Source organism: Staurois parvus, unplaced genomic scaffold (assembly GCF_062004578.1).
Source record: "Staurois parvus isolate SC_StPar_1 unplaced genomic scaffold, SC_StPar_1.0 ptg000264l, whole genome shotgun sequence".
Lineage (NCBI taxonomy): Eukaryota > Metazoa > Chordata > Amphibia > Anura > Ranidae > Staurois > Staurois parvus.
This window is the reverse complement of record NW_028318060.1, coordinates 4,734,588-4,756,403: the sequence shown is the minus strand read 5'-3', so window position 1 is coordinate 4,756,403 and position 21,816 is coordinate 4,734,588. Positions and strand designations below refer to the sequence as shown.

At 36.7% G+C, this 21,816-nt stretch overlaps 1 protein-coding gene across 2 annotated transcripts in view; it reads right to left on the bottom strand.

Annotated features, from left to right (window-relative positions):
• The window catches only part of COL19A1 (collagen type XIX alpha 1 chain), an 895,475-nt gene that overhangs the window by 673,464 nt on the left and 200,195 nt on the right, over positions 1-21,816 (bottom strand). For both annotated transcript variants that reach the window (XM_089681326.1, XM_089681327.1), the window contains exon 7: positions 7,729-7,809. In XM_089681326.1, coding sequence (XP_089537452.1) covers positions 7,729-7,809 — 81 coding nt within the window. The remainder of the gene's footprint in view (positions 1-7,728; positions 7,810-21,816) is intronic.

Here is a 21,816-nt window from a genome sequence, read left to right as displayed (position 1 = left end):
GTTAACTGTGGTACTTATCTGGTATCATATTTTTAGAAATCATTGTTAATTGTTGTAACTACGTGATTTGTCAATAAAGCGTATGGAAATTTTATACAAAAGTGGTGTTTAAGTGTCTATAAAGTCCATTCAGTTCTAAATATATTTTTGATAGTCTTTTCAGGATGTGGCACAATATATGAGTTTCAATCCATAGTACAACCCTATGTACATATCTCTAATCATGATCAGTACAATATATAGAAACTATGATTTCTATAGACTAGGAATTGGCACTCAATGAGACAGTATAATAATACAGGTTATGGTGAAAATTAATTAAAGGAATAATAAAGGACTTCTGACCAAATCAGCGCAAAGCACACACAAGCCTTCTGAATTCAGAATGTATTTGCATGTCCCTTTCCATCACATATCCCAAAAGTAACAATTATTCTTGATTTCAAAGTGGAGGACTGAGCAATTCAAATAATTTCTTTCTATTCCCTCATTGCCATTTATTTCAAAACGCATACATTTGTTTCAGGCTTTTTGGATAATGTCAGGGCAGTGTGTTGAAACCATGACTTCTCTAGAGTAGAAATTGGGACCTAATGAAAAATATATAATCATAAAGGTTATGGCAAGAATGGATTAAAGAAATCAAAAAGCCCTCCAGTCGAATCAGTGTGTGCAACAATAAAGCTTCCTAAAAATAGAAGATATTCACTTGTTTCATTTCATCACACATCCAAGGACTTTGAACACTGTCCTGAAATGAGGAGTGATCCTCTTATATTTTGGATATGTGATATATACAGTATGTGCATACCTTCTGCCCTTAAAAGGCTTTACTGAACTATGCACAGATTTGGTAGAAGCCATGTTTTCAGATACAAAAGCCTGAAACAGTTTTTAAGTAGTATGTTATAGGTTGCTTCTTGGCGTTTGACGTAGATCAGCTGAGTCATAAGTTAGTTGGTAGCAAACACCAGTTCATCTCCTTTTAGAGGGTTTTAAAGTGCCAGAGTATGCACACATCAAGAAAGTAGTTTAGCTCATGTTGGCCAAGGACTATATAAGTTAGAAGGCTTTTATGTTCCTAGTGAAAGTAATTCGGTAAGGGGTCTTTCAGATCCAAAATAAGAAAACTGTGTTTTTTTGGATTATCTGAAATGGAGGGTTTTTGATGTAATGTTGTCTGGGAAATGAACTCATAAAGACTTGTTTTACATGAATAATATGGATTGTGATGACAATTGTTTGGAAGGAGTGAAGATAATTCCACATTATAGGGAAGGTATGTATTGTCCTAGTAAAAATGTACTTAATCTATGAGCCAATAGAGGATATTGCCTTTTTTGGCATATAGACTGGTAAGCATCAGTTTGTTGTAATGTGCAGTATAAGGAAAACCTCTGCCCTCCAGCTAGATTCAAGATCAATGGAGACAATTTATTTAATGGCATTGGTATGTTCTGGAGGGATTGCGAGAAAAATTGTCCTAGGAAAAGGAATAACAGGAAGTGTGGAGAGCATTTGATCAACATAGAAACTAGTACCAATAGGTTGACAGTGTCTGATATGTTGCTGTTGCGATTTTATGTGATGATGAAAAAAACAGCTGTATGCAGCTTGGGATACATTACTTTACAACAGGGGTCCTCAAACTTTTTAAACAGGGGGCCAGTTCACTGTCCCTCAGACTGTTGGAGGGCCGGACTATAGTTTTAAAAAAAAAACTATGAACAAATGCGGACACAGTGCAGGAGATGACCAGAGACTGCGGACATACTACACGAGATGACCAGAGACTGCGGACATACTACATGAGATGACCAGAGACTGCAGACATACTACATAAGATGACCAGAGGCTGCGGACATACTACATGAGATGACCAGAGACTGCGGACATACTACATGAGATGACCAGAGACTGCGAACATAGTACAGGAGATGACCAGAGACTGCGGACATAGTACAGGAGATGACCCGAGACTGTGGACATAGAACAGGAGATGACCAGAGAGTGCGGACATAGTACTGGAGATGACCAGAGACTGCGGACATGGTACAGGAAATGACCAGAGACTGCGGACATAATACAGGAGATGACCAGAGACTGCGGACATACTACATGAGATGACCAGAGACTGCGGACATACTACAGGAGATGACCAGAGACTGCGGACATGGTACAGGAGATGACCAGAGACTGCGGACATACAACAGCGGCGGGAATACTGGACCGGCCGCTCCATAAGACGCACAGACATTTCCCCCCAAGTGTGTCTTATGGAGCAAAATATACGGTAAATGCAGGACACCTTGTTGGGTCAGATCTGTGTACAATGTAAAGAGAGGGGGGGGGAGAGATAAGGAGGGGAGAGAGAGAGGAGGGGCCGGATAAATGTCCTCGGAGGGCCGCATGTGCCTTTAAATGTCCTCGGCGGGCCGCATGTGGCCCGCGGGCCGTAGTTTGAGGACCCCTGCTCTACAATATTAGTCTTTACTTGCACTATACACCGACATTCTGAATGTACATCTGGCTGACAGAAAAATAATGATTTATATGGCTCCACCCACTATCCTGAAATGTGGGATAATCTTATTTTTGAGATGTGTAATAGAATGAGACATGTTCTAAGAATGCTTTACTGTGCTTGTATATGTAAGAATTATATTAGGAATTTCTATAAATTATACTTTTTGACTGTTACCAAGGTAACTTAGCAAAGAGAGGTTTAGGGCTCCTCGGGTATGACAGACTCAACTGCTATATAATTTTAGAACTTCACTATAAAGCAACACCAAAACTTGTTATCAACTAACCTACTTATTAATACAGGAATGGAACCTGAAAAATGAATACACAAATATATAATAAACTTGTCTAGTACTGGATGTCTGCTTTTCCTCTTCCCCTTCTTTTACAGCACATTACTGCCTTTAAAACTAAAGGAGTTTGTAACAACAGAGATATGGCAGTTGCCATTACTGACTTGGTCCTTGAAGGTGCACATTCCTTCCTTTACATATTGGTCAGTCACTGATTTAAAAAAGCATTTCCTTTTTAGGTGTCTTGGTGCATTTGCGACAGAAACAATTGAGTACTGTCCGTGATACTTTTTTTATTTGCACTAACATACAATTTTGAGGACAAGCTTTCGGGGAGTGTCCCCTTCTTCAAGGTCCAAGCAGTACTATACAAATCACAAAGTTTTAGCAGAATGTTAGAAGAGATGAAAAAAAAAAAAGGCTAGAGATAAGACACAGCAAAAGCAAAGGGGGGGGAGGGGTGGAAGACAACACTCACATCACAGAGGGAGTCAAGCTCAGCTGATAGTCATAAAACTGTTGGATAATGATTGAGGAATCCCATGTCCAAATTCAGGCCGTTATCTCTGGTGTCAAATAGAATTATCATTCTTAGTTTCTTTCCTGAATGGATATGAAATTTCCTTTAAGAACTAAAATATTGAGGTCTCCCATTGTGTGGCCTAGTTGTGCAAAATGGTGTCCCACAGGTGTGCAGAAGTCATCTTCTTTATGTTCCTTGATGGTATGTCTGTGCAAATTCATCCTTGTTTGCAACTTCTGTCCTGTTTCGCCATCATAAGATCCTTTGCTGCATTTTCTGCACTGGATAAGGTACACAACATTACTGGAGGTGCAGCTGTATGATTCGGAAATACTGAAGATCCCTTTTGAGTGTCTGACACTTTTTGATGGATTGATTTGGTTGCAAAGTTTACAGCATTTTTATTGCAGGGTTTGCTTCCATTATTTGTGACCCCATAATCAGAAGGAAGTTTCCAACTGATTAGTTTATTTCTGAGGTTGGGGGGTTGTCTGAAGGCCATTATTGGGGGTTTCTGGAATATTTCTTTCAGAGTTCCATGCTCTGTTATGATGGGTTGTAAATCTTTGATTATTTTTCTTATTCCTTCTATAGCTGGGTTGTATGTGGTTACTAGAGGTACATGGTTGTTTGTTTTTTTCTCTTTGTACTGAAGTAGATTTTCTCTTCGGGTTCTCAAGGCTGTGTTTATGCTGTTGTTGATAGTTTTGTCCTTGTAACCTTTCTTATGGAAGGAGTCTGCTAGTGTCCCGAGATGTTTATCTCTGTCTCTTGGGTCAGAACATATTCGGTGGTATCTAATGGCCTGACTGTGTATGATGGCACGTTTCGTGTGTTGGGGGTGGAAGCTAGAACTGTGAAGGTAGTTGCATCTGTCAGTGGGTTTCCTGTATATTGAGATGTGATATCATCCCTGATGTATACTGTGGTGTCTAGGAAGTTGACGTGTGTGTTTGAGTATTCCATTTTTAGTTTGATTGATGGATGAAAAGTGTTGATCAATGAGTAAAATTGTTTTAGGTTTTCTTCACCTTCTGTCCATATGATGAAAATATCATCAATATAGCGATAGTATCTGTATGGATTTTGTTCCATGCTGTTCAGGAATTTTTCCTTCAGGTTAGCCATAAATAAATTGGCATATTGGGGTGCCATTTTACTTCCCATCGCAGTACCCATACATTGAAGATAGATGTCTTTATTGAAGGCAAATTAGTTGTGTGTAAGTATGAATTCAATGAGCTGTGTAACATCCTCAGCAGCATATTTGTGGTTTGGTGAGGATGATAAGGATCTGTGACATGCAGCTAATCCATCCTTGTGAGGGATATTACTATACAGGGATACTACATCCATAGTCACTAGAAGTGTATTAGATGGTAATTGCTGTTACCATCTAATTGTATGTTGTATGTTATGTTAGTGCAAATAAAAAAATTGTATGTTAGTGCAAATAAAAAAAGTATCACGGACAGTACTCAATTGTTTCTTTTTAGGTGTCCAAACCCATTACATTACAAATGCATTACTGCATGCTGTCTTCTGGATGCGTTACTCAGTAAACAGAAAACAAGGATGAGAATGAGAGCCACAAAGCTTGCATCTCAAAGTATAGGTCAGCAAAAGCAGTTCTCATATCTCAATCCTGAGATATTATCTTTAAATTTTAAATAAAACTAATAGATGCACTATTTAAAATGTAAAATAAACCAAATGGAAACACAACTACATATCCGAAATCTGAAAAAGATCAGGTGTTCATTGGCCAAAATAAGCTTTACACCTCTACTATTACAGAGAATGACACAACCTTTCTAGCACAAGAAATCTGGCTTCTCATCTCACTTCTGAGAAATTGTAAAATATGTAGGAGCTGTGTACTCTGAACCTTATGAAGCAATTTTGCTGAGCATCTCTTTTCTTAGGGTCATTGTTTCAAAACAAGCCAATAGTCATCAGAAGCCCCATGCTGATTTTCGAGATAAAAGCTAGGAAGTCATCATGCCTGTGCTATGCAATGTTTTTTCCTTGACCTTTATTCTACAGTTTTAGATATGATCACACACAGATAGAAAATACAGTTATTCAAAGAGTTACTGTTACCTAAGAGCCCACAAAGATGAATTTCTCTCACATTCAACCTAACACTGGGATCACTAAATCTGTCAGAATCCTCATTGGGACTTTTTTTTACTTACTGTGGACAGATACTGTATGTTAGGGTTAGCTTTTAAAACAAAGTACTGTAGAAAAGTCACAACAGTGAAATTCGTTTGGACAGTACATTACTGACATTTTATTTCTGACCTTGTATAAAGTTAAAATGATAAGAAGATGCAAACATGGTATAAATTGCTGATAATCATGCAAACCCATATTTGTTCTGATATTAAATGGTCAAGTAGCAGACAGAGCTGGATGATATAAAGATGTCCTTATTACTGTATATCTTCATATTACTGCCCTGTGCAATTATGCTTATGAAGGCTATGGAATTTATAATCTTGACTTAATATGTATTGAAGAATCACCACTATGAATTACCAATTGATTACTATTATGGAAAAATTGGCAGCCTGCTACATGAATTACAGGGATCCATGATAGACTCATGCACTTGCAGGTATATTTGAGTAAGACGTCTCAGGTACTGCCACTTATAAATACTTGGGGTTAGCAGCTTAGTAATAACAATTATTTGAGTAAATAAAACATGTTGTGTATATTGGGCTCTTTTTGTTTGCCAATATGTTTAAAATGGTTCTAAAGCCTGATCAATTTTTACCTTAAACTAAAATCAGTCTGTATATGCAGTAAAGCATGCTTGTTATACTCACCTAAGGGGTTAATCCTCCTCATTGTGTAAAATGGCTGTTTGATCTTGTCGTCTATGATCCTCTAGGAGCCACTCTGCACATGCTCAGTTTAGAGTGTATGGATAGAGAGTTTTTATTTTCTTTGGGAGGGTGTACATACATGATCAGTGCAGGGCCAATCAGCACTGTCCAGACAGAGGGTCAGGGTCATGCAGCCTCATAAGACAGTCACAGCAGAATGAAAACTCCTCCTACAAGATTAACCAGTGCTCAACTGGACACTAATAGAAGTCACAAGACTGGTGTATACTGCTGATGAGAAAAAGTATTTAGCAGTTTATATTTACTAAAATAATTGCATTTCCATGTAGTGTGGGAGACCAGACATAGAGAATGCAGGGTCATGGGTTTAATAACACTTTAATGCATTCCCTGCATTAAGGTAGAAAATGTCCCAGCATTTGTATTGCTCCTTCACCCCCCCCCCCTTTATACTTTGCACAGAGCAGGTAAGTATAACATGTTTGATTTTTTTTTTTTAGAAAAACAAGTTAAACTTTACAACCACTTTAAATATGAAAATACTTGAAAGCCATATTAAAAGAATATCTTATTATATGGACTATGTTATACATAAAGGTTTATTTACTAAAGGTAGATAGACTGTTCACTATATTTCCCAGAGCTTAGTGAAAGAGGTAAAACTGTTGACTTTCAATCATGTGTAAGCACATATTCAGAATTATTTTTTAATTTACCGGTCTTATGATTGGGTAATTGAAATTTCTCCACATTCATTAAGTTCTAGAGTAAATTTTCTTGCAAAGTGAAAAGCCTATTTACCTTTAGTAATTCAACACCAATGTTGCAACTCATTCTTAACAGAAAATGTCTTCATGCAATAAAATGCACAAATAACCAAAGAGCTATTAAGCGAATGAGTTTAAATTTTGTATTCTATACATTACCAACAAAATAACAGGTTGCTGAAGCACCATTCTGCCGATGCTGCAGACAATCATAATACAACATCTATGTTCACAAAAGAAAAAAAAAAAAGAAAACACCCACACAAAGTAGTATTTTGTCCAAAAGAAAAGTAATGGATTGTATTTTTATAGTGAGAACAAAATAAAACAACTTAACGGGGCCATTAAACATCTTTACAGCACAGTTTAAAATAACTATCTGAGGAAAGATTCACAGTCAAATACACTTGACGAGTTTGCGACAAAGTAATTGCAAACAAAGCCGCATTATTCACAAAATGGCACGATCCCGGGCAAGTTTCAGAGTAAATTATTACTGTATGGTGACAGTGGAAAAAAATTTAGCAAAGAAAAAATTTAACAAAGATGCCAAGTTTACTTACAGCAGTTCTTGTTTTTACTTTATGTCTTGATTTCAAATATATTTTAGTTGTTTATCTTAAACACAGTGCAAGCTCTGTTCTTCAGAAAATTGTTAGTTCACAGTGCTTTTTAGTAAAGACTGGATTACGTACAGGTACACAATATGACATGCAGTTTATACTGAAATGACAACGTACATTTACAGAAACTAATCTTACCATTCCATCAGATACCTCACAGCAGTTTTCTTGAGCCGCCTGTTTTGGACTGCAGTAAATTGTTATTCGCTGGAGTTCAATCTAAGATAGAAAATAATAAATGGAAATCAAAAATTTCATCACACTAAAAGGGAAGACTGTGGATCTAATTGCATTTCTGAATAGCATACAGAAGACTGATCTGTAGAACTATGCATGGATCCTGTATTCTTGTGACAGAATATGAGACTTGCCTGTAAAAAATATACATTTACAAGGGAACCTGTGTCAATGATTGAGAGCTCCAGAAACATCTTTTTTTTTGCAGTTGGTAGAGTGGGTAAGGGTTGAATCCTCTGTCATTTCTTCCTATTATTTTTGTGCAAACTCTATTATTATTATTATTTTTAAAGATATTCAGTATAAATGCTCTGACAATCACACAGAAGTTACCCATATCCTGTTGCCCTGTTTAAACAATTGATCACTTTGTACAAGCCTAGCTCAACACAGACAAAGAACTGTTATATCGCCAATTGACAGGGACCCCAGACAATGTGACACTTTGGGGGAGATTTACTAAACCTGGTGTACTCAGAGTTTGGTGCAGCTGTACATGGTAGCCAATCAGCTTTTAGCTTGTTCAATTAAGGTTTGTCAATAAAACATTGAAGCTGATTGGTCTCTCTGTAGATCTGGATCAGATTTTGCACTCTCTAGTTTTAGTAAACAACCCCCTTTAAGTCAGGTATAATGATATCCTGTGAACATATTACAATTCATGGGAATAGACTTTGGCGTTGACAAGTGATGTAAACAGGAGTGATACAGCTGTTTATTTGTGTACTGGTGAGAAGACAAAGCAGTCCCTATTTGGCCAGTTATCAGAAAACAGTGAACTGGAAATTGCTGTTCAACACACGGGAAAGTTTAATCTCTTGCGGTTTCTGGCTCTATAAGCACTACTTACCAAGAGGAAACTTTTAAACTGCTTAGACAAACCAAGTTTACACTTTTATTGTCCCTGTCACTGAGAATTATACCTACCATAGTACAAGTTACATATGAGAATGGCATGCATCTGATAGAGCGGGATGTTTATAAATGTATTATCATGTGAAGGTATGTAACTTTGATGTATGCCACATCATTTCATTTAGTTTTAGCTATAGACAAGCAGATAATTCTTCAAGCATACCATGCCACTCACTTGATGGAATGAAGAGTTATCTCCATGGTTAACACCTTTCTTTTCTCACTGGTGCTGTTGGTGCATTAGCAAAACCATTTTCCCTATGATATTACTATCTGAATAAATGTATAGATTTGTTCATGTGAGCCAAGTGAAAATATATTGCTTTAGCAAGCTTGCAGCTCTTGCACCAAATGATCAGACCTTAAGCTGCAGATTAGAGGTCAATATGCACTTTAGTAATTTGCTCGTGTGAAGGGAAACCTCATCAACTCCATATGTCTCCGATCAAATCCAGGGACAAGGCAATACTACTTCCAGCTCATGGGTACATGCAAAGGATATTTGCATACAGTGAGAATTATCCTTTATAAATATTATATAAAGCTATTTTTTAAAACCTAAAAATTATGACATACCATCACAATGCATCAAAAAGGCAGTCAGATAAAACACGCCTCATTACAAACAAGTGGCACTAGCTATTCAAAAGTCAGTCATGTTTATAAAGGACAATTCTAACACTGTATGCAATTATCCTTTACATGTGCTCATGTGCTGGAAGTAGTATTGTTTTCTCCCTGGAGATGGTTGCAGACATATGGAGTTAATGATGTTTCCTCCACACGGGCAATTTACCAAAATGCATATTGACCTTTATGGTGTAGTCTCAGGATTGATCATCAGATAAGTTTACTTTTTTTTTTTTTTTTTTTTACAGTGGAGGACAGAAAAGTGTTCTGTGCACCAGAGTGAAATAGTGTTAGTGTCAAAAATGCTATAAAATTACTAAAGTGTATTTTTCTGGATGTGTATATGCGTCTAATATTGCAAGCTGCTACAACCATTATATAATATTGTTTTTCAGAGAAATTTTCAGAGAAAAGTCCATAGCATGAAAATTAGCACATAACAGGTGAATTACTGAAGGAGTAAAATGTAAGACGTTACTTTCTCTCCATTAAACTTAAAATTGTGAACTGCTACTGCTATATTACAATATTTCAAAATTCTTTTATGAGAAGAGGCATACAATTCCATTTATTTCTGTATTTCTCATATTGGCTTTGAATAATATTGTTTTGTCATATTTTATTTAAAAAGTCACTGTACTGTAACCCTCAAATCATTTTCCTGTGCCCAAAGTTTGCAAATCAGTTTCTTTCTGTATATGGAAACCAGGGGTGCCAAACTTTCCAACTGTTCTTCAAAGGTCATTTACTACTGCCATTAGTTTCTCTAACGCTCAGTATTGTGCACGCTCTGTTAATCAGAGATAATTGCTGACCGATGTGTATTGTTAGTCTGCCATTTTTATGCCAAATAAGTCTGTATCAACTTACAAAAGACCTAACAGGTTATTTTAACTCAGTGTCTAAGAACATCAACCTGTATGTTCATGTTCTATGTTAATTACTTCAGTCATTACTGATTTTGACACAAATGTGTCATATATGTCCACCACATACAAGCAAAATCAACATTTGCTGACCATCTTCAAAATATTAAACAATAGATTACTGTATATATACTTTGCAATTTTGAAAGTAGCATATAGTCATTCTAATTAACTATCATCACTGCATACTGACATTTATGCTACCTTACTGTTCCTGGCAAGGTCAAAATAGAATATATCTACACATTCAGTCATAAAAAACATTCAGTAATAAAAAGAAGGAATAAAGAGGGGAAAGAAAATGCACACTTGTTCAGTCTAGTTATTATCCTTTGTTCAGTAATTGTGATGATTTTTTAGACCTGGTTTACACACTGGTGCACTTTCAGATGCGACTGAAGTCATACAGAATCGAGTAACAATTAAAATTACATTGATTTCAATGGTTCCCATTCACATTAATGTAATGCAGCTGACATGTAACTTTGGGGATGGTCCCTGTAATCCAGTACCATCCAGTGCAATTTTCTGCCCCATAGATTTAATGAAAATGCATCACAATCACATATACATGTATTTTGTATTAAAAATCGGTGAGTTGTTCCCCCATCTATTCTCCTCCTCCTCTTCCATCATCTCTGCAGAAATCACACCCAGGGCTGCTGTTAGAAACCACGGGCCCCATACAGCCAGTCTGACAGGGCCCCCCAAAAAACCACTGCTTACTATGCTTTAGTTATGAGTGAACACAGTGAGTAATAAGTACTGATTACTTGTTGTGTTCATTTAGGAAAGGAAAGACCCTTGTGACATATTTACCGGACCTTTCCCCCCACTCTCCATCCTGAAGGATTCATTTGTGTGCTTGCACCTGCCGGTGGGAAAGAGAGGAGAAAAGCTGGCAGGGGGGTGGTGGCACACTGGGGTGCCTGCGCAGCAGGGGAAAACGTAAGGTGCACAGGGAGGGTGATAGGTACACTTACTGGGGGCAATTACTGGAACCAATCCCATGTATGGCTTTCTCTGCAGCAGCTGAAAGTCAGTGGGAGGGAGAGGAAAACAAGCCAGCTTTCAGCTTCTAAGGAGACAGCTTTTTTTTTAAATTAAAATAATAAACATGTTATACTTACCTGCTCTGTGCAATGGTATTACACAGAGAGGCCTTGAACCTCCTCTTCTCGGGTCTCCCACTGGCGATCTTCACTCGTCTTCTTCTGTGTTTGCCCCGCATGGCAAGACGCTTGCTATGGGGGCAAATGTGCGGGCTTGATCCAGAACCAGATTTTGTGCATCAATAGATACACACAGAGAGGCTTGGCCCATATCCCAATATCTCATCACAGCATTTTATTGACAGTAACAGGAGCCAATGGCACCCGCTGCTCTTAGTAAATGCAGCAATAGAGCAGAGCGCGGCTGCCGGTAGGGACATGGTGTCAAGTAAGTGTTTAGGGAGGGAAGCACACACATTGGAAGGTTTATTACCCTAATGCAGGGAATGCATGAAGGTAGAAAAAATGTTTTTTCTTTAGAATCACTTTACGTTTAATACACTATGCTATGGTAAAAATATGCTGCTGTCCTTAGAAGAGCAAATGGTTAGTCAGCAATAAACTTAGAAGGTAGAAATGGGAAAAGTTTCCGTTAGAATACATATGTTAGTGGACATATGAAATATAATTCCAGTTTCCATTTTCTAGGCTTAGTTCTGTATGAAATAAATGCACCTCTCGTTAACATGGTGAGGTGCAGGGAAGATAGCTTTGGGAGTCACAGAGAGATTTAATGATGCAGTGAAACATCATAAAATATATATTTAAACATTCATTCACTTAGGGAGCTGGAAAGACTTATCTTGTTATTTATTGCTGCACTGCCTCTTATTGCTCATGTCTGTGCTATAAACACTGTGTGAAAAGCAACAAATAATATGTGTGTGTCCACTTTTTACATCTGATAGAATGCTACCGGGTTATAATTTATCAGTGACAGTAATAGCAGGCGAGGTGGGAGATGAATATTCAGTGCCAGGAATGTTGACTCAAGAACTGCAGTCATGATCAATGAGCAATAGAGTTTATGCCTTAGCATAATATTGCACATGCTAGATATGCCTCTTTGCAGTTCACCTTAGATGATGTAGTATGCATATATCATGTGACCTTTTATACTCCAGTTTATTTTTCTTTTGATTCCAGAGCTTTTTACACCCTTTTTCATAAAAACAGGATATAAAGCTTTGCGGTCAATTTATTTGTAGACCACAATGGTAAAACTGTCACCAGGTTGGCAGGTCTGTGGTTAATTCAGATGTGGGTGATTTACTACAACAGAACATTTTTGACCAGATTCAGAAGGATTAAAAAGATTTTTAAAAAAGGCATTTTCTTTGTATGCAGTTGGATGAATGAAATAAATCTGGCTTCACCAGACAAAGTAAATCTTTTTAGTAGATCAACAATGAAATGTACAACTGTTTCCCACACAAGTTATAGAAAACAGAGAAATGAAAACGGAAAACAAATATATTGGTAAAATGACTTTAATTATACTGAACGTATTTCTAAAAATGTTTTCAAAGCTGGACTAACACTTTAAAATCCATTAGTGTAATATGCTGTTAATGGCTAATGGTTTCCAGGTGCACATCAGCCAGCAAGGCAGTAGTTACTTTTAAGATAATACATTTGCTTCCCTACATTATACTTATTATATCTTCATTTGTGTTGTATGTAATTATTAATTCATTCTCAATCAATGTATCCCTTATGCAGCAATCTAAGAAGAATGTGAATGTATAGACTATATTGAAATAAATTGTCCTTTTATCTACAAATATAGAGCAACTGTACTTCAGAATCCATACAAATGAGGAAAGTTTGTAAGAAAATGGCTGCACTGGGTTATGATTATGCTATGGGAAAAGTAAGATCAACTATGTATAAAGAAATATCTCAATATGATATTCTGACTGCTGTATTGTATTAATGAAATATGCATATCTATCATGCATATCATAACTTGCCAAATATTTTGTGCCTCTTTCCCTATTGGAGAATATCCAAGTCCAAAGCTAGTAGAGCAATAGCTTCATATCAGTTTTGAAAGTTTAACCACTTACCGACTACCCTATAGTAGTTTTACTTCTGCAGAGAGGCCCTCTTGTGCATAATCACATATATAGAGATTTTGAACTTCCACCATAGGGGGGCGTGCGATTGCCACTGGCTGATTGCTTCTGCTGTGAACACTCACAGCAGATGCCGATCTGTGAGTGCCAGATGTCCACCAGCACTCACCGATCCTCGGGCAGGACACAGAACAGAGCTCTACATATGTAAAAAAGGCAGAGCTCTGTTCTGACAGGGGGGAGTGAAGGATCATGTTTCCCTGCAAAACTGGGAGCACGATCCTTCACTTCCCCTACTAAAAGCACCACCTAGTGTACACCAAGCACATAGCTAGACACACAGTTAACCACTTGATCACCCTAGATGTTTATCCCCTTCCCAGCCAGTGCCATTAGTACAGTGTCAGTGCATATTTTTGCACTGATCACTGTCTTAGTGTGACTGGCTCCCACAAAGTGTCAGTTAGTGTAGAAATGTCCACTGCAATATCGCAGTCCCACTATAAGTCGCTGATCACTGCCAGTACTAGTAAAAAAAAATAAATAAAAGAAATTCCAGTATATATCCAATAGTTTGTACACACTATAACTTTTGCACAAACTAATCAGTATATGCTTATTGGGACTTTTTTTTTGTAGCAGAATACATTTTGTCCTAAATTTATGAAGAAATTTGCTTTAAAAAAAAACTATATATATATATCTATATCTATCTATCTATCTATCTATCTATCTATCTATCTATCTATCTATCTATCTATCTATATATATATATATTGAATATGTTTTATAGCAGAAAATAAAAAAAAGTTTTTTTTTTAATTGTCTGTCTTTTTTTTTGTTTATAAGCCAAAAAGTAAAAAACACAGAGGTGATCAAGTATCACAAAAAGAAATGACATATGGGTACAAAAAAATTACATAAATGTCATTTATGTATAGCGATGCATGACTGCACAATTGTCAGTTAAAGTAACGTAGCGCCGTATCGCAAAAAATGGCCTGGCAATGCAGGGGGGTAAAGGTCAAATGGTTAGACACAAACGTCTGCTATAAATAACAGCAATTTTTATTAAAGACAGTTTCTAAGTAATTTTATATCAGGTCAATTAGTGTGCATGTAAAGCATGTAAAGCTTGTCTCTATGAAAAGTTCAGATGTCAATGGGATCATAGACACAGTGGGGTTTATTTACTAAAAGTAAATAGGCTGTTCAGTGTGCAAGGGAAGTTGCACTTTGTATGCAATAAAATCAATAATAATTCAGAGCATATACAGTATAGGTGTGCTCACACACACACAAAAAGAAATTATTCTCATAAAAGTTGGTAAATGTATTAATATGACCAGCAGCGCCAGTGGTGAGCAGAGGGCAGAAAGCACACTACTTGGATGGTCATATTTGTACTGGGAGTTACAAATTACATTAGATATATGAATACATATACACAGCTAGAATTTACATTAATTAAACCTTCCCTTTTTAATGTCTACAGAGTGAGAAGATCAATCCAGACACATAGGGAATGGCTGTGAATATAAACATGACAAGTAAATACTGTAATCACAGCTGTATGACATTGCTAATTACATGCATTGTGATGCACTCTTGCTGACCACGGGAACACTAGGAGCTAATGTATGTTTATGTCAAATAATTATGATATTGTGGGAACTTACCCATTTGTCAGTGCTTCTTCATCCTTGCAAAGTGGAATATGCTAACATGACTTTATTTATGGCATTTATGACATAAACTTACTCTGTAATTTTGGTGTGTTAAGGACTCATTAGTTGCAAAAAAAAGGTTCTCATTACATTTATAGTACATGATTTGAAATGTATTCAGAAAGCATTTACAGTAGACAGCAGCATGTCATTAACAACAGCTGTGGGTTTTCCAGAGATCCAATCTCTAGGATTCAGACTAGAGTGATTACATCAGAATCTACCTTACTATGTAATGATGGGCATGTCAAATACCATATAGCAAAAAGCAAAAGCCAAGCCTAACTGAGTCTTTACATTTATCATATGCCAATGGCAGGGTAAAATATTGTCCTTACTTAATAATATGGTGCAAAGAAAGCAACAGTGTGTACAGAACTATAGACCATAGACTTTAGAAAGAAACTGAGCATTTATGCAGGTCCAAATCTCAAATGATCTTTCCCTCTTAACACAGACCTTTTGTAAGGTTTAGATCCTGTTCTGTGAAAATAGTGACACATATTTACAGTTTCATTATGGCAGCCGCCTTTCCCTATTATTCACAGGACAGGGATGCTCACCACCAATCCTCAGTGGAAGACAGTTCACATACCCTGTCAGATGACTTAATGAAGTGGAAAGGTACCAGGTAAGTACTGCATGCAGTAGAGTTGAGGACTAGTGAATGGCAAGATACCAAGCATAGAGTGGTCAGGACTGGCTTGCAGTGGGCAGAGGCAAATCTGTTATCCAAGCAAGAAGTCAGGGCAGGTGACAGTCAGATTTGTATTCATTATCCAATCGGGGGTCAGGGCAGGCAGCAATCAGAGAGTAATCCAATATTGTCATATTATATTTAACCTCTTGCTGACCACGCTGTAGCCAAATGAAGGCAAAAGCACAGTCACCCAGTTCTGGGAGGGTGTCTATTGATGTCCTCCCAAAACTCCAGCGCTGGCGCGCACCCCCCCCCACCCCGGCATGCATCGGAAGCGTTCTGTGATCGCTGTGTCCTTTGAACATAGTATATGAAAAGATAATAGAGCGAGCGCTAAATACAGTATATGATATTAAAATTATATGTATCCAAATGAATAAAAGCAGCTGGCACCCAGGGTATAGGTAACAGTCCCAGAATTGTAATCTCTAAAGTATTAGTGCAGCGCTCAAAATGCATGTCAAAATTTCCATAAACGCATGTGACTTAAACGCATATGTGAATAAAGTGCTGAAAGTGCAATATTAATATAAATGATTCAAAATGACATAAAATGCAATAAAATGGCTGCTGCTCCTCAGCAGGATGTGTTATTAAAATGAAATGCATTGGGTGGAGCCCTATTGCTGACCTCTAGCCGCCACTGTTGAGGAGCGGTGGCCCTTTTTGATACTTTATTTGTTGATGTATTTATTTATTTATTTTATTACTCCACGTGGATACTTTTTATGTTACTTGCTATTATTACCATAATAAAATACTACACTATAAGCATCTTTCTGGCTCCTGTGGCTGAGCAAATTCCCCCCAGGACCACCAGGCACCCACCCTGACGGATGGACGGATTACCCTGAAGCTGTCAGCATACCGCTGCACCCCCAGATGTGCGATGTATTATAATCAATGCGCATTATAATTTATGGTCTGGTGAGTGTACATCCATACCAAGGGTGGATTTTCTTTCACATGTTTTTGCACTGTTACTCTTCACAGGTCACTTCACGTGCCAATCATAGGCACTTCTTCAGCTGATATATTTGCACAAGAGACATTTAAGATTCACAAATGCTTTGATGAACTTCTTTTTATTGCTTTTTATGTCATTTTGAATCATTTATATTAATATTGTCCTTTGAACATAGCTGATCACATATCAAGATACAGGGCCAATCAAAACAGCCCTTTACCATGCAATCAGTTGTGTCCAATCACAGCTGATGACATTTTAAATAGGATTTGCTGGTTACTGGCAGTCCTCTCCTCACGATGTCAGAGCATGAGGAGAAGAGAGGCGATAAGTGGCAATCCACACAGGGGACATCCACACTGATAATCAGTGGACTGGTCATTGATGCCCTGATTATCAGTGCAGCCACATCAGTGCTGCCCATCAGTGCTGCTTGTCAATGCCGATCAGTGCTGCCTGTCAGTGGCGCCTATCAGTGCCAATCAGTGCTGCCTATCAGTGCCACCTATCAGTGCTGCCTAGCAGTGTCACCTATAGGTGCTCATCATTGGTGTCTATCAGTGCCCATCACTGCTGCCTATAAGTGCCCACCATTGCCACATATCAGTGCCCATTAGTGCTGCCTATCAGTGCCAATCAGTGCCACATATCAGTGCAGCATCATCAGTGTTTCATCAATGCCCATCATTACCGCCTCATCAGTGCCCATCAGTGCCACCCCATCAGTGCAACCTATCGGTGCCCATCAGTGCAGTCTCATCAGCGCACATCAGTACAGGAGAAAAATTACTTATTTACAAAAATGTATAACATAAACTAAGAAACATTTCTTCTTCAAAATTTTTGGTCTTTTTTGCTGGTTTAGCAAAAAATAACTTTGTAAATTGAGCTTAATCTACAGTATGTTGACAATGCAGGTACAGTAAACATTACTCTCAAAAAGTTGGAAATGTTAATTTCTTCTATATTGCGATTCACAAATAAAGCCCTGATCTTGGTCTAATGGCAGGTATTGTTATGTTAAAGCAAGTTTAATAATTGGAAGATAGTTTTACACTATAAGGATTTTGTTATAGATTGGATCAGAGATATAATTAGGTACATAATGCGACACAAGGCAGTAACCATGTTCTTATGTTTCCCTGTTGTCTTAATAATTATTGTCAGATTTCCTGGAAAAAAGTGCAGTTGTTTGTTCATTGTTTAACATGCTTGCCATCAGATGAGGAGATGCTTGTTGACCCGTCCATACTTTAGCATGTCATTTATAATTTTTTCCGCTGGTTTAATACTATAGCCAAGCAATTGTCTCCATCAAGCCGTGGCCATTTGTCTCCATCAAGCCATAGCCATTAGCAATGCTGGAATGAAACATGAAATCCAAAGAACAACTGGGAATTCAACCAGCACTCTTATGATTAACCGTGTACATTCCTTAGTTTAGTAATGTAAATATGCCAAGGTTTATTTATTTGTGCCAGCTTGCACAGATTGTAGCACAAGTATATATTTTGGGAGGGAGGTGATTATAAACTAACTGCAGCAATATTTTCTAGACATGCGGTTCAGTTTGTTCTGAATCAAAATTCTGACAAAATTTTTAGTTATTTTGAGATTCTAATGTATCCAAACTTCCAAATTACAATAGTAACAAATTTAAAATAATGAAATTAAATTTCATCCAACATTCAAACTTTAATCCAATTTGAAAACAAATCCGAAAAATATACACATATTGCTGACTATTGTTGTCTTCCTTCGAAGACTATGTGTATCAGTCTTATAATATAGCCATCTTCCAAAATTCTAATTTTGAAAAGAATAGAATAAAACAGAATAGAATAGAAAATAAAAGAATAAAATAGAATAGATAAGGAATAGAATAGAAAATCAGAATAAGAAAAAAAGAATAGAGTAAAAAAGAAAGGAATATAATGGAAAATAATAGAATAGTAAATAAAAAAAATAATAGATTAGAATATAATATAATAGAATAAAATGGAAAATAAAGGAATACAATGGAATAGAAAAGAATAGAATATAAAATAACAGAAAATAATACAATAGAAAGGAATAGAAAAGAATAGAGTAAAATAGAATATATTAGAATAAAATAGAATAGAAGATAGTAAAATAGAAAGAATATAACTGTCTTCCGAAATTCAAATTTTGATCTTTGAATAAAATAGAACCAGCTTTTCTTCACATCGAATTTGAATCGATTCAATATTTTCTAAATAAACTAAGTTAAATGAATTTCCTTACAAATGCAGCAATAAAATGAAACGAGTAACTTAACGAATCGATATAAAACTAAACAAATATTTTCGTTCTGCACATATCTAGTATTTTCCATCCAGTAGCAAACATATGGGGTTGATTTACTAAAGGCAAATAGACTGTGCAGTTGCACTCATCTTCCTCAGAGCATAGTGAATGCGGTTAAACTTCACTTTGTAAAAATTACCCAAGAAACGTTCAAGAAAACGAGATGAAAAAAACAGCTTTTCTGCTTGCACATGATTGGATGATGGAAATCAGCAGAGCCTTACCAAATTCACTAAGATCTTGTGAAAATGAGTGCAACTGCACTTGCAAAGTGCACAGCCTCTTTACATTTAGTAAATGAACCTCACAGACTTCTAGTGTCAGACATTGAAAATGTCCCAGTTTGTGTTCATCTGTTCTGAGCTAGTTAGTCCATTCAAATGACGCACAACTCTTACTTCTAGCAACAATAAACTCTCAGCATAGGCCATTAATGTGAAGAAAACTCCAGGTAGGACCTTATGTGCCCAGCAATAACACTTTAAAATGTAAATCCTCATGGAATACAAAAATCTACATACCTGAACTATGACAGATTTGGAAAACTAGGGTTTTATCTTAATTCACCCTTGTATGTATTGAAATTTTAGTTATATAAGACAAATATATTTTTATATACTGTATTGGCAGGTGCTGCAAAAGAATACAAAGGATTATGAGACTGGTAGAGGCCTGGATCACACCAATGTACTACAGTCCATTTAGCATATCTATGTTTTCTTGAGCAGCTGCATTCTTGGAAAGGGTCAAGGACTTTTTTAAAAGCAAAAAGCAGCCCTTTTGCTACAATAGATTTCAATGGAGATCAGGGGCAGACTGACCATTTGGAAACTCGGGCACTGCTTGAGGGCCTGGGGTCAATAGGGGGCCCCATGAGATGCCCCTGGTACCTTTTTCATAGGCTTTTTTGAGTTTGGACAAGGACACAGGGGCCCCATGATCCCCTATTGACCGGAGGCCGTATGAGTTGTCAGTCCGCCCCTGATGGAGATGTTGCTGAAACACATGTAGTGTGTTTTTGCCACATTTTGCATTTTTATTCTTCACAGTAGCAAAAACATTTCCCTATTAACCACTTCAAGTCCGGACACTTTCACCCCCTTCCTGTCCAGGCCAATATTCAGCTTTCAGTGCTATCACACTTTGAATAATTGCGCGGTCATGCAACACTGTACCCACAGATAAAACTTTATTTTGGTGGTATTTATTCAACACTGGAATTTTTATTTTTTTGCTATATAAATTAAAAAGTCCAAACATTCTGAAAAAAAAAGTGTTTTTCTAAAATTTTGCAAATAAATAACCTTTCTTCATAAATCTTGGCCAAAATGTATTCAGCTATCTTTTTAGTAAATAAAAAAATACCCCAAATTAGTTTATAACTAGAGATGAGCGAATTATTCAAAAATTCGATTCGGCTGATTCGCCGAATTTGCGGGAGAAATGCGATTCGATGCGAATTTATTCGCCGCAAATTTAACTTATTTAAAGGGTTTCTAGGCTTCAGAGAGTCTTTATATTAGTGCAGAACACTGTACCTTTAATTTAAATGCCCTTGGAGTCTGCTGGGGAAGAGAAATAATACTGTCAGTCAGTATGACATGCAGATGAGTGCCGTCGATCTTAGAATCACCGCACACTTCACTCATTTGGGCAGTCACGGGGCACGAAGAAGAAGAAGAAGAAGAAGAATGAAAAGAAGAAGAAGAAGAATGAAAAGAAGAATGAAAAGAAGAAGAAGAAGAATGAAAAAAAGAAGAAGAAGAATGAAAAGAAGAAGAAGAAGAATGAAAAGAAGAATGAAAAGAAGAAGAAGAAGAATGAAAAGAAGAAGAAGAATGAAAAGAAGAAGAAGAATGAAAAGAAGAATGAAAAGAAGAAGAATGAAAAGAAGAATGAAAAGAAGAAGAAGAAGAAGAATGAAAAGAAGAAGAATGAAAAGAAGAAGAAGAAGAAGAATGAAAAGAAGAATGAGAAGAAGAATGAAAAGAAGAATTAAAAGAAGAATGAGAAGAATGAAAAGAAGAATGAAAATAAGAAGAAGAAGAATGAAAAGAAGAAGAAGAAGAAGAAGAATGAAAAGAAGAATGAAAAGAAGAAGAAGAAGAAGAAGAATGAAAAGAAGAAGAAGAAGAATGAAAAGAAGAATGAAAAGAAGAAGAAGAATGAAAAGAAGAATGAAAAGAAGAATGAAAAGAAGAAGAAGAATGAAAAGAAGAATGAAAAGAAGAATGAAAAGAAGAAGAAGAAGAATGAAAAGAAGAAGAATGAAAAGAAGAATGAAAAGAAGAAGAAGAAGAATGAAAAGAAGAATGAAAAGAAGAAGAAGAATGAAAAGAAGAAGAATTTCAGTACAGCAAAAAGTGTATCTGCAGAGAGCTCCGCTATTTCTGACAGTTCTCTGACAGTTCCTTCACATTTACAGCGGTTGAAACATTGTATCTATTTATTTCCAAATAAAAACATCTGTATCCTAAATGGAAACAAATAGATACAATGTTTCAACCGCTGTAAATGAACTGTCAGAACTGTCAGAGAACTGTCAGAAATAGCGGAGCTCTCTGCAGTGACACTTTTGCTGGCTGATCGGGGAAAATTCGATTCGTGCATCCGAAGTTTGCTAAAATTCGGATTCGATGCAAATCGAATTTTTCCTAATATTCGAA